The sequence below is a fragment of the Struthio camelus genome, chromosome 9, assembly GCF_040807025.1.
Source record: "Struthio camelus isolate bStrCam1 chromosome 9, bStrCam1.hap1, whole genome shotgun sequence".
Classification (NCBI taxonomy): Eukaryota; Metazoa; Chordata; class Aves; order Struthioniformes; family Struthionidae; genus Struthio; species Struthio camelus.
In genome coordinates, this window is record NC_090950.1 from 33,594,440 (window position 1) to 33,607,373 (window position 12,934).

The window sequence follows — 12,934 nt, forward strand, 5'->3', positions numbered from 1 at the left end:
ACAGGTGAGTTTCAAGCTCCGTAACTCCCAACAAGAATCAAGCATGACATCTTAACAGCAAGAAAAGCGGCCTATCCCTGGAGAAGGGAAGAGACAACAAGACCTCTGACTGCCCTTTTAAAACCTTACGATTTCCAGTCAGCGCACTGCAGAATAGCCACTGGAAAATCAGTTACAAAGCTTTCACATCTCTTCCTCTGAAACCAATTAAATTTCTTTAAACTAAACGAAATCTGAACTCAAAGCACATTTGGGATTGATAATTTGCTGCTCCAAAAAAGGGGTCTTGTAAGGTCTTGTGAAGCAAAAGCAGAGCCTCCAGTATACTCCCCCCCCCCCCCCCCCCCCAAAAAAAAAAAAACACCTTTCAGCTCTATGTACAGAAATCTGCCCAGGTCATACCTTTTTTGTTTCTGTCTGTCTCTTTCCTTCTTAGAAGATGACCCCAAATGCTGGCCTTTCTCCAGCTCCTCTCCTGCAGCTTTCAAGACCCTACCTTGAACTGAGGTAGGCAGTTTTGCAATCAAGGGAGCCACTAGCCACACTCCTCGGCGTTCAGAGGAACTACAAGTAGAACAAACTTATTTCACTCAGAACGTCCATCTAATTTTGCAACCACTATTAGCTATTACAAGGCTGAATTGCTTTAATAATGCAGTTGACAACACATCTGGACTAAGCAATCATAATTGCTCCTTTCCAGGAGCTCAAGAATAGCAACTACATTTATTGTTAAACAAAGTAAATAGAAGTAACCTTCAGGTAACTCATTTCTGTACAAGCCTGTTTCAAGTGTAAAAAGTCTAGGCAATCTATGCATAATTAAGCATCATGTTGGCTAAAATAATTAAAAAGGTGCTACAGAAAATACCTTAGGAATGTCTTTTTACCATTCTGTCTTGTATTACTTGTGTCAGCATTTCCAACAGAGTTTGGATTGAAGAGGCCTATACCAGAGTTAGAAGAGTTATTGTTTAGATCAGCGGATTGCTGAAACACCTCTATTGTCGCCTTTGCAATATTATCCAACAAGCTGTTCATTTCAGCCACAGACCCAGAACCCTACAGTAAAACATAAGTAAACTAGCACATTCATGGTATGCTTGCTCATGGACTAGGTTAAAATTTAACATACTTTATTGCATTAAACATTCAGATGCACGTTTGAAAACCAATACTCACAGGCTCTTTCATGCACTGCTTGATCATTAGCTGCAGCTCCAACCAAGACTGCCGGAGAGTCCACTGATCCAAGTTCTGGATAAGAATTAATGTTGCAAATACATGTGTCAAGGTGTTACAGGTCTGAGGAAAAACATCTCTTAACTGCATATATTACATGCAAAACCCTCATCTTACAAGCAGATCACCACAATCACTCCTCTTTTTAATAAGCTAATGACATCCCAAAATCTCAGAGCTACTCAAGAACACAAGTGAGCCGTCACATCTCTGCAACTAGTATCAGTTACTCCATTCCTTTAACAGTGCAACTATTTTGAATAAAAAGACAGCTCTCTGCAAAATCTGAGTTGGTCAAATAAGAACACTTAAAATCCAATTCAGTCTTTCATTAGCAATTACTTTTGTCCATGGATTGCCATCCCAATATTCATCATCCAAATAGCGTGAGAAAGGAAGCGGCCCTAGAGCAGCTGAATTTGAAGACATGATCAGTTTAGGACTGTCCATGAAAGCACTTGAGCCTTTTCAGTGGAGCTGTTTGCAGGAGTGTCTTTCACCCCACTACTGTTTGAGCCCTGCTGAGACAATTCCACTTAAATAGACCCCAAATCAGGTGCCTTTTCAGTGGCTTCCTAGAGACTAGCAATGATAGACCATCAACGATGAGCGTGCTGCACACTTGTCTCCTCTATAACGGTGAAATCAGAAATAATGAGACAGCAGAAAGTCACGCTATAAGATGTTTGGCGCAAAGACGGGGGATCCTGTGCACATAGAGTCTTTACAGAAGTGCCTCATGTTTGATTGCACAAGGAACTGCAAATCAATGTCACTTGGTGGTGCTACTGAATGGTGGTTTAGGATTCAGTACATCAGTACAGTACAATTTCAGTACGTTTTTTCCCCCTTCCCCCTCCACTGCACTACCTGAAGTATGCGTTTGATGTGCTGCCTCTGAGGGTTGTCACCCTCGTTGCATTCTTTAATACCATGAGGATAACAGATAAGTTGAAGTAGTTTCTGTGCTTGCTTGTTTGAAAGAACAGGATCCAAAATAAGATCTTTGTCTGTGCACAGTCTCTCAGGTTCTTTTAAGCAATGCTCTCCAACCCATTCCTGTAAGAAATCAGACGACAGATTCACAAGATAGTTTAAATGCAACATTAACCCTCCATTAATGCAAGCTGAACAGAAAAGTGGTTTTCAATATTCACACCTTAAAAAGTGCAATATAGTTCATGCAACTTGTGAAACTAGAAATGTCTTTGGTCATTCAATATCTCCATAAGACTGTTAACAGTTTCCAAAATCCATTTCTTCTAAACTTTAAAAGTAGCTTTGAAATAAAACAAATGCTGCTGCAAAAGCACGTTGGGCAGCCAGTCAAGGCAATTGTCCTAGCATCTTCCCAAAGTGCTTGAGAGTCAGGTAGGAAAAATACCCCACACTGATAGAGTCCAAGGAGATGCTAACAACCAACATAAGCAATTTTTTTTTTTCCCAATAGCATACTACTCAGTGTATAAATTGTCTCTGATTCAAACCAGGAAATTCAAAGAGAACTCAAACATTGGAATGCCTCAACATTAATTTTGCACCAAAACAGAGGTTATATTTTTCAAATAACATAACATTGTTTCTCCAAATGAAGGCAGAAGCATAGTCTTACAAATTACCTGCTGGCAAATCGTTCTTAGCACATATCTAGCATACTCGCTTAAACTAGCGGTTTCTATGGAAACAGCTTTTCCACATGATTTCAATGTGTGCGAGGAACCCCAAAGTTCATCCTCATTAAGTTCATCTAACAAGCCTCTCATAGTGAAGTCCTCACTCTTCAAGGAGTTAACACTGCTGCTGCCAATTTCAGCATCCCCTGTATAACAGAATCACAAAAGTACAAAGTGAACTTTCATTCAGGTCCTCATGCCCCTACATAGCTTACTCAAGTCTTCTACAGACTAGCTGGGGTGTAAAGCAGTCACTTTCAAGACAACAGCACTAACTGGCTCTCTGAAAATCACTATGTCCAACACGAAGCAAGTGAATAACATTTTGCATAGTATCTTCTCAAGGGATGTTTCAGAAGTAGAAAAAGTTTTATACAAATCAAACACAAATAAAGCCACTTCGTACTCTACAGGAAAGAGTTTGTGAGTGCATGAAATTGCTTTGGTAGATAAGAAGGCTGAGTAACCCAACTCTTCCTTAGGTGTCCTTTTTCCAGGTCATCTCACTCTGATTTATTAACACTCCATAGATCAAGAGACAAGTTTTGTCTGGTGTTCCTAATAGTCCACCTTACTGTGAACTTCTTGATAAGAAAAATTTATTTTCCTGGGAATGGAAAAGGGCAGTGCACGCTGAGGGGGTCCCGGCAGACAAGGCAAACACTGAATAACTCGTCCTTTCTGCAAGTCATCAGCATGACTCCGCAAACTTTACCTAGCTGAAACCAACCTGGGGGAATGGAGAAGGAAAAAAAAATACTGGGGACAAGATGTAAAAAAAATCAGACATGTAACAGCTTATGCTAAAACTGATGCTAAACACGTCTAAGAGTTTGACACCTTGGAAAAGGAACAAGATGCAACTACCACACTTCTCAGAGGGAAACAAGCCCAAACTGCTGAACATAATACCTTAGAGTGCGTGAGGCTGTCCTGGAGTGTGCAGGAGCACACGGCATGAAGCATAGCCTAATGTTTTAAGTCAGCAGTAGCTCTTATGGATCTTAGCCGACTCGCCACATATGACAGTCAACCCCTACGAAATCGCAGTTTACTATCAACATCAACAGCTAACGTGGCATGACAAGGCTAAAGACTTTGCTACAGCCACATGAAATATCATATGCTCATTTAAACACGACATACGCTCATGCTGTTGCCTCTGGTTACACATATGCTAGGGTATCTTGCTAAAATCTGTGACTACCAGCAAAACGTTTCAAACTACTGCAACAAGGAGAGCGATGATGTAAATACGCCTTTTAGCAGCTGTGGCCACATCTATGGCTTACTACCCTTTTGCATACATAGGGTGTCCAGAGCACCAGGGTCTACTGGGTCCTCCCACGCATTCAGTTCTCCTGTCATTATTATTTCTGTGTTCCCTGGCAGTGTATTACCCTGGGGGAAAAAAATGAAGTTTTATTTTAAAAAATTGCTAAGAAAAATCAGTTTCACCAGCCAAATTCCCATCCACCCTCACCCCAGCTTATGTTACCTTAGAGTTACTCCTAAATAAACGTCACTGGGTCCTTTTGTAACAAGATCTAACTTGTATTTAACAACTTATCAAAACTAGATACCTGATCTATTGAGACAGACTAATCTCTAACTGGGCACTGCCTCCTGGTGATGGACAGGGCCGTGACCTGACAGCGTACATTTTGCCCACTGAGCTGGGCAATGCCCTGACCCTTCAGCCAGGCCCCCAAGCTCACCTGAATCTGCACTGTGCAAATACACCCCCAGCCCAGCCTCACTGGGGCAACCCACTGCAGCACCAGGAATTAATTCTTTACAGAAAAAGGGGAGAGAGGGACAGAGAAAAAGCGCTGTCACTCGTGAGACGCCCTGAAAAGCCCAGGACACTGGCACAGGGCAGACAGCCCACATCTCACATGATTCTAACAACTCACAGAATATAAAAGCACCATGAATATAGGAAGTAATGATTCATTCTTCCATTTAATTAGACAGAATCAATATTGTGAAAGATATTTTCAATTAGGCCAATAGCAAAAAAAAAGAAAAAAAAAAAAAAGGGGAACACATCACAGTAAGTGAAAGCAATTATAATCCCTATATTCCCCAAAATCCAAGCAAACTTAAAACCCTCTCTATATCACTGAGCCAACAAATCCAAAGAGAAACATAAAGCCTGGCACAGCTTCATTCAAAAAATCCCAGGAAACAAATCAACAGACTTGTGTACTAGATGCCCATGAGCAGATGGCACAGCAAACAGCTCATCCATATTCTCCCTGCATTCGAACACATCACCCAGTAAGCGAATATGCGACCCAAAATCTGCACCCATGAAGGACAAACAGGAGGATCTGGCAGGCAAACAACAGGATGTAGAGGTTGATATTAAGCCATGCATTAAGCTAAAGTCATCCCAGAATATTTTGATGAAGTTTACAAAGAGAGTTAATACTCCCTAGAACATGATGTTCACTGTGCAGCAACATCTTTCACTGTGGGCAGAGATTATTGTTTCTAAAACAGATTTCTACTCGTGAAGCTTCTTCCGGGTAGATTTGCAATAGCTATCACATATCTGATGCTTTTCCTCAACAAATGAAGTACAAATTTTAAATAACTAATGCAGGATGGCAACAAGAGACATCTTCCAAATATAACATTTTAGGCGCAGGAGGTGGTGCGCTGCAGTGAGGGCACAAATAAAGGGTATGTTCAGATCTTCCTTGGTATCCTTTGCCCTGCACAAGCCCTCATGCAAACAACATAACTGCACCAGGGTGGAACAGAAAATGCTCACATTACACACCATTAATGAAGGTAAGCAGCAATACCGGTACTCTGAATAGCAAGAGAACCTAGCTAATGGCCATAAACGCGTTTTAAGCTCACTCTCAAATCCACAGCCAACCCCAGCTAGCTACGTCCTTCGCTTCTTTTCCAATGTCGTTACATCACTTAGGACCACAGAGGTTTTGAGACCTCTGCCAGAGGATACAATGACAACACTCTAACTGGATGTATACCTCCGTTAAGTATGCCCACACACACCTAGAGGATTTTGCTTGTTTAACTGGGCAATTACTTAAGTCCAAAAATACACATCACCCATAGTTCACAACAGCTTCAACAGAACTTAAGTCAGAAAAAGATCTGAGATAGTTATTTGTTCAACCCAAATGGAAAAATAACAAACTCCTTGTTCTTGGAGAGTTGCTTAGCAGTGCTCCTTTCATAGCCTCCCTAACCCTAGGCAGTCATGTTCTGTAGTAAAACACAGAAATAGGTGGAGCAAATGATTTGAGACCTTATTTCCTTTATATATGTGAAAGGGACTCACCTGAGTTTGAAATGCACTGAGACTCTGGGGAAAAAACGTCAAACTGAAAAAGTCATGTCTGCTTAAAGCTACATCAGCAGCGGCTGACTCACGAGAAAAAACTCCTGTTTCTCGACCTGTGGGGGAAAATGCTACTCATTTGTGCTACAGAAGCACGGGAAGCATCCACAATTTTCTCCTGTCACTTGGGTTTTCCTTTCTCAGAAGCATTCCCAGGGAAGTGAACTAGCACTGTGTTCTACCCCAGCACTAGAGGAAAAAACTTTACACATTACCCATAGCTCTCTGCATAATCTCACCAAGCATCAAAATTGCTTTTAAGACTGCAAACACAGCTCCCACTTCAATGCTGTTATGAGCAGCGGCCAAAAGGTGACGATCACAAGAAGAACGAATTCCAGGAAATGATTTCCCTATGGAAAGGGGAGAAGTTCTTTGTAGAAAAAGGTTAGTCTTTACCATATACAATTTGTGCAAAATCCTTTTAATCTAAAATAGCTATAGAACTGCAGTAATTGAATGAAGAAGTGAATGTCCGCACTGAAACTGAAGTCCAATTGGTAAATCATTAAAACAAAATCAACTGGGAACAGATGGTTATGATGTATTAATATTAAAAAAAGCTGTAATTATTTAAATCAAAAAAGGAGCCTGTCATTTCACTGTGTCTTTGTAAGCAGTGACTTTACCCACAATGGGATATCAAAGTCTGTTTTGACTTCACAGGTCTGGGAAATGACTTCCCTCAGTCTGCATAAAAAATGAGGCAAAAGAAATTTATATAAAAGCCTGTTGCACAGTTGTTGCACAGAAACAACTTATATTTCAAATTTCAAAGTAACAATTGCTTTTAATTTCTTTTTCCCATATAAACAGTCTTGCCACCAAATTTGCTGAAATACTTAGAAGTTAAAGCACAAGTTATTTCCAGGGTTATTTCCTTTTAATTGGCAGGTGCTGATTCTTGCAGTTTTCCTTCCTCTTTTGGTCTCTGGCAAAACTCACAGGTCAGACCACAGAATATTCAAATTAAAAAGGAAAGAGGACTACATTAATATATTTTGACAATTAATTTCCTCACGTTTCTTTTGTTAGACTAGATGTTTTATTGTGCCTTATTCAGAACCACACTTCATTTCAATCTACAGGCAAGGCTACCAAACTGCAGGACGTGTTTAGTAGTTTCTAAGTCACCGTGAGATGACCCATCACAGGAATTATCACCTCCCCTGACAGTACTTAGCATGACAGATGACGTGGACCTCAAGGCACTACCATTGCCAACAGTAGCACTGGCACAGAAATGATATTACTAGGTCCCAGACTCAAATGACTGCTTCAATAAAATTCCTAAACAACATGAAAACTATGAGAACATTTCTTCTAGTTTTCTTAAAAGATCTGTAATCTTAAACAGGCTGTCATATTTAATTGCACTCTGGAGATTTTCACATGTGAAATCTGAAGCCATCGAAAAACATTCAGGTTCACTTTCCGAAATGAAAGGACTGTGCAGCAGCCAACTTACCTGATCCCTGGGGAAAGAGGCAGACTTGGGGTGTCCTAAAGAGGTGAAGGAGGAGCCGACAGGTCATCCTTGCCCCAGGTTCAGCATCCGGATCTCCACAGGCTACAGAAGATGAGACACGGACATAAGGCATCTGCCCTGGGCCTTACCAATCATACTGAACCTGCTGGGAGACCCAGAAAAAGCTTCTCCCTCCCAGTCCCATTTTAAATGCAAACAGAGTAATTTCATCAACAGCAGTCAGCATTTACCTACTGAGTCATTACAAAACAGGAAAAAACAGTATGATTTTTGCCAAGTAAGAGGCTCAATTAATAACAAAAACGAATGCATGGATAAACTGGCTTTTGACCGTCAAAGCAGAAATAAGAAACACAAATCTAGGCAGAAGGTGAAAAGAAAGGCATGATGTGGGCAAAGAGGACCACAGCTGCTGTGTCCCAGGCTAGAGGCAAAGACGATGAGGTCAGAGAGGAAATGCCAACATCAGGCAGATGGATGCAAGAAGGAAGCGAGATACAGATGAACACTGTAGGCTGCAGGAGCTGAAAAGAAAGGAGATGTTCCAAAGCACAAGCTGAGCAGATTTGGTAGTAATTCGAGCATGCAGCGTAGAGCAGAAAAGAGTCACGAGAAGAGGGTGAAGCTGCATAACAGGAAGGGGAAAACGCACTGTCAGCAACTCTGATACCATTTATCAAGCATGGCTTCTCTGATCTAACTTGGTATTGCTCCTTTTGCGAACTGCAGTGGAACATATGCTGCACTGTACAGCAAGTGGCACTCCGTGCAGAACAGCCGTTCCAGAATACCCTACTTAACCAATGGAAGCTTCCTAAAAAGTGTTAAGTTTTTTATTTTAAGTTTTCCTCTGAGTATTTTCTTACCAGCTGCAAGAAGAGAAGGCAGCGCAACATGCTGAACTACATCTTCCAGAGAAAAGCACTGCCGGGCAATCAGTATAGCAATGAAAGTGGCCAGGGAATCATGGAATGACAGGTCACTCACCTTGAAAGAAAAACATCAGCTGAATGCTTCACATGATAGCACACACCTCCATTGCTTAGATTATTAAGGAAACAACCATGCCGATAGCTCTTACCTTAATTTTAACACGTACCTATTTCAAATACCACAAATTAATGCCACAATAAATACCAGTCTTACAGAAAACTGACAACATGTTATCATTTTATAAAAACTGGTAACATCAATGCTCATTCCTTGGCTTCAGGACATAACAAGAATATGTCCTCAATATACATAGCTTTGACCCATTTCTAAAGGTATGTGTGTTCAAACTCTAGTTAAATATATTGGATCAGACACTGAAGAAAGAAGTCACTGCAATTCTGCTGACTTCAGCAGGACTATGGTAATCTACAGCAGACGAGTAAGGACAGTGAAGTGTACCATCGCCACTACAACTTAAGAGCCAACACCAAAACAGGCTCTTTAAAACAGAGACAGTTACTACTCTAGAATGGTGATGATTGTGTAAATATACCCAAATGCCTGCTCCTTTCAAAGAGCATCTCTAGTATTCCATGTTATTCCATAACGCAGTAAGAAAAAAAAACATCGTTGACAAAGAGAAATCTCTAAGCATTGCCTAAATTTTACATTCACATCAAAGATGTAGGAGAGAACAAAATCAACCAGGGATCTCATGAAAGCCTTGAAAGCTCAAACAGGTACAGGTCTAAATTCTTGCTCAGTATTATGTATTGGATGGATAGCTTACTGTACCTCTAAGCGCACCCGAGGAAAAGAGACTCAGTAGGTACTTTAGAAGATATTGAACTTACATCCACGCTACAGAGCAGATCATTGAAACCCCAGACATGATTTGAAGAGCAGCAAAGAGCTTTTACAACCCCTAACCACTCTGAGCTCAGCACCGTGCAGCACGCCGTCAGCTCTGCACAAAGGTTTGCTATGTCGTTAATTCTAGGAGAGAAGAGAAAAACTTAAAGTAAGGTATTTATAAACAATAAATATTTAAGTCAAAGCAGATCAGCACTTGACACACAGAACGGATGGCTCCTCGCATAAGGTTGGGTTATGTCCAAATGCGATTATACTTTGTGTACGTATAATCTACTGTTCCTCAGTTGTGGACAACCACAGCATCTCAAAAAAGCAGTATGTGACATGCACCCCATAACTGGCATGAGTATAATCTACATCAGCATAAGGCCTTTGTTCGGTGGCCTAAGTCCTACTTAGCGTGACCTGTCTCCGTACCAGCTTCCTTATGTCTGTTGAGCTGCCATGGGAGAGGAATAAAGAGATGGGACTCTCTTGCCTGCAGCAGCCCCCTGCGACAGACGCTCTCCCCTTCTCTGCCAGGGCACGCTCGGACCTTTCCACAGTGCTGCTACATGAAGAGTAGCTCCGTCCTCCTTCATTCAAAAACATCCCAAGAAAGTTGTCTGTCTAGTGCATAGCTCCCAAATGCCTAACCCGGCAGTGAAAGCCTGCTAGTTTTTCACTGTAAAGAACGCTCCCTCCCGTTGCTACTACAAAACAGGCTTGTATTGCTATAACATGGTGCTACTGTTCTAGGAGGAAGGAGAGAGACACAAAAAAATCAATCGGTAGTGATGCATTTTACTTGATAGATTAATGTGTGATTCATCGAATGATTCAGAGTTATACAACGTTTAAAAAAATTGGAGCATGGCTGACTCATCCTAGTGCAAGTTACTTTTTCTCCGTATCACAGGGAAACTTGTTTGGTCACTTTGGCTTGTTCCTCTCTGTTGGTCTAAAGCATCATTTCCTTTCGGCGGCTCCGCTCTGCCAGTGATCCCTCAAGCTTCCTAGACTGCTTCACGCTGATGGAAGGTTAAAATCCACCAGCACCAGCACACACTTAGGGGAGGAGTCCATTAGAAAACACACACAAAAAATCCACGATTTCCCCGGCTTTGTGATTTGTCGGTAACTTTTTAGTAAGCTTAAAGACTGTCAGCTACCACCGAATCCAGAGCTGACAAGATTAAGTATTTCTTAATAAAAATCAGGTCAGAACACCAAATTTTGGCAACACCGATTGTGTAAGAGGAATAAACATGCTGGGGGCAGGGGTGAAGTCTAGGCCCAAAACTGGAGTCCATTTCATCCCGCTTCACAGAGTTTGCGGGATGAACAGTTAAGGTAAAAGAGCTTCAGCGCTCCAACGCCATCAGGTGCGTAAGAAGGCAGCGTGTTTACTCACTGGAAGCACATTAAGAGGAGGAAACAACTGAGAGAAGAAAATCTGAACTAAGAAAATGTACTGACAGTGTGAATCAGACACTGCTGGCAATCATTTCACTGCACAGTTTTTCACTATACTTCTTTTCAGTACCTTGAGTTCATCTAAAAACATCCAACACAGAAACACGACCCAAGTATCACGCTAGATCAGACCAAAGCTCCATCTCATTGTAACAGCAGCCAACGCCTGCTGCTGTCAAAAATACCTAAGACAACCACAGTAAGACTGTGTTGGACAATCTCTCTGAAGTGCAGATCTCAGTCTAAACTCTAATAATTAGAGGTCTGCTCGAAAAGCATAGCATGAAGTCCATTAAAAATACAACTGACAGCTCTTAAAACTCCAGTAACTTTTATCCAAAACATACTTGATACTTTTATTACAATCTTTTTTGAAAAACCTGCATATCATCTATGAACTCCATAATGAATAAATGAAATCACACATTTAATAAATGAAACACTAATGGCATCAGAAGAAGGAACTGACCTAACGCAGAACATTCCTTGGATTACAGGATGCTAACGGGCAAAGCTCGTGCTGAGGGGACAGCCCAGCATCAGAATCACTCAAAGGGAAGGCACCTTTTGCAAGAAAGCTGTTACTGAGCTGCTCTATTTGAAATAGCAAACTTTTCCTATCAGCAATTTTGCTATCTGTCTTTACAGTAAGTACTCTCTACTTATTCTCTTCTATTAACTTATGCAGACTGATTTAATGAACGTAAGTAAAGGGAAACTTACTAAAAAAAAAACGTGCAGCAACCAGAAAGAGCAAATTTGCAAATGAAAACAAAGACAAAACAAAAGGTGAAAGGAAACCTCACATACATCATGTAGAAATCCATACAATTCTGATCCTAGAACGCTTTGTCTTACCTTCCTGCATCTTGGTGTCCCATACACACATTCATTAGTGCATTACAGACAAAGCTGTAGCGATTGGCTGCATTATCGCTCAGGATCTTGCCTAGCATGGAGTAGTTAATGCTGTGAGCAGAAGGATTCTCGATAAAATCCAGCATGAACTCTGGGTCCCACAGTAAATTGGAATTGGAAGGCTGAACATTGCTGTATATTGTTTGCTTCACTTTAGAACAGGCACTACTGCGGATGAAGAGAGAGAGTTACCAAAAAACTGTATTTTGCAGAAATACTGTTGAACATACCACACGGGTTTAGAAAATCCTAGTTTGATTACCGTTCTGTATGCAGTTTCAACCTCATTTTTGGTAGGGAGCATCTAACAGGAAGTAAGGATGACACACCAACTTCATTCAAGTTTTCTTCCAAATAAAGTCCCAAGTTTGCAAATCACTTCTAAGACATTTACTGAAATCCTGAGCAGCTGGATAAACGACCACATATCTGTTCCTTTATAGCAATACCTTCCAAGAGCATCGCATGCCTTTCCAGTGACCCACAGCAGTCTATAACTACTTCCCTTTGCTATGTTTTATGAAGTACAGTCAACTGGAACAGTGGTAAGAAGAGTTAAATAAGAAAAATGTCAGAATGCCATCTAAAATCGACACAACAACTTCCTGAAAGGTGAATCCAGTAAATACAAAAAAGGTACATGAAGGTCATATTTTCATGTTAACAACCAATCCAAAAGATCAAGAAATGCTCCGGGCTAGCAATATTTGTATTTTGAATGGCTTTCTTTGTGGGGAGGGGAGGGAGCCGCTAGTGAAGAACACAAATTTCACACACACATACTCTAACAAGCATTTGTCTTAGGTTTCCCATCACAGCTGGGAACAGCATTCACAGGGACAAACTTTCTTAGTTGTCCTACCTGGGAAGACTTCCTCCTTCCTGAGGGGGAAAAAAAAAAAAAAAAAGAGGGGGGAAACCCCCCCCCCCCACACACACACAAAAAACCACCCCTATCAACTTAAA

The 12,934-nt window shown here is 41.1% G+C and overlaps 1 protein-coding gene across 23 annotated transcripts in view; it reads right to left on the reverse strand.

Moving 5' to 3' along the window:
• MED12L (mediator complex subunit 12L) overlaps positions 1-12,934 on the reverse strand; it is a 186,417-nt gene that overhangs the window by 32,057 nt on the left and 141,426 nt on the right. For 17 of the 23 annotated variants that reach the window (XR_011142901.1, XR_011142900.1, XR_011142903.1 and 14 more), the window contains 10 exons: positions 11,909-12,136; positions 9,574-9,715; positions 8,653-8,773; positions 7,766-7,867; positions 6,513-6,650; positions 2,862-3,061; positions 2,113-2,301; positions 1,183-1,257; positions 872-1,062; positions 403-564 (listed from right to left, as the gene is read on the reverse strand). Coding sequence is in view for 16 of the 23 variants with exons in the window: in XM_068954695.1 (XP_068810796.1) it covers positions 403-564; positions 872-1,062; positions 1,183-1,257; positions 2,113-2,301; positions 2,862-3,061; positions 6,513-6,650; positions 7,766-7,867; positions 8,653-8,773; positions 9,574-9,715; positions 11,909-12,136 (1,548 nt within the window). In the remaining 7 variants the exon portion in view is untranslated. The remainder of the gene's footprint in view (positions 1-402; positions 565-871; positions 1,063-1,182; positions 1,258-2,112; positions 2,302-2,861; positions 3,062-6,512; positions 6,651-7,765; positions 7,868-8,652; positions 8,774-9,573; positions 9,716-11,908; positions 12,137-12,934) is intronic. The other 6 variants (XM_068954699.1, XM_068954698.1, XM_068954696.1 and 3 more) reach the window with 2 other exon arrangements.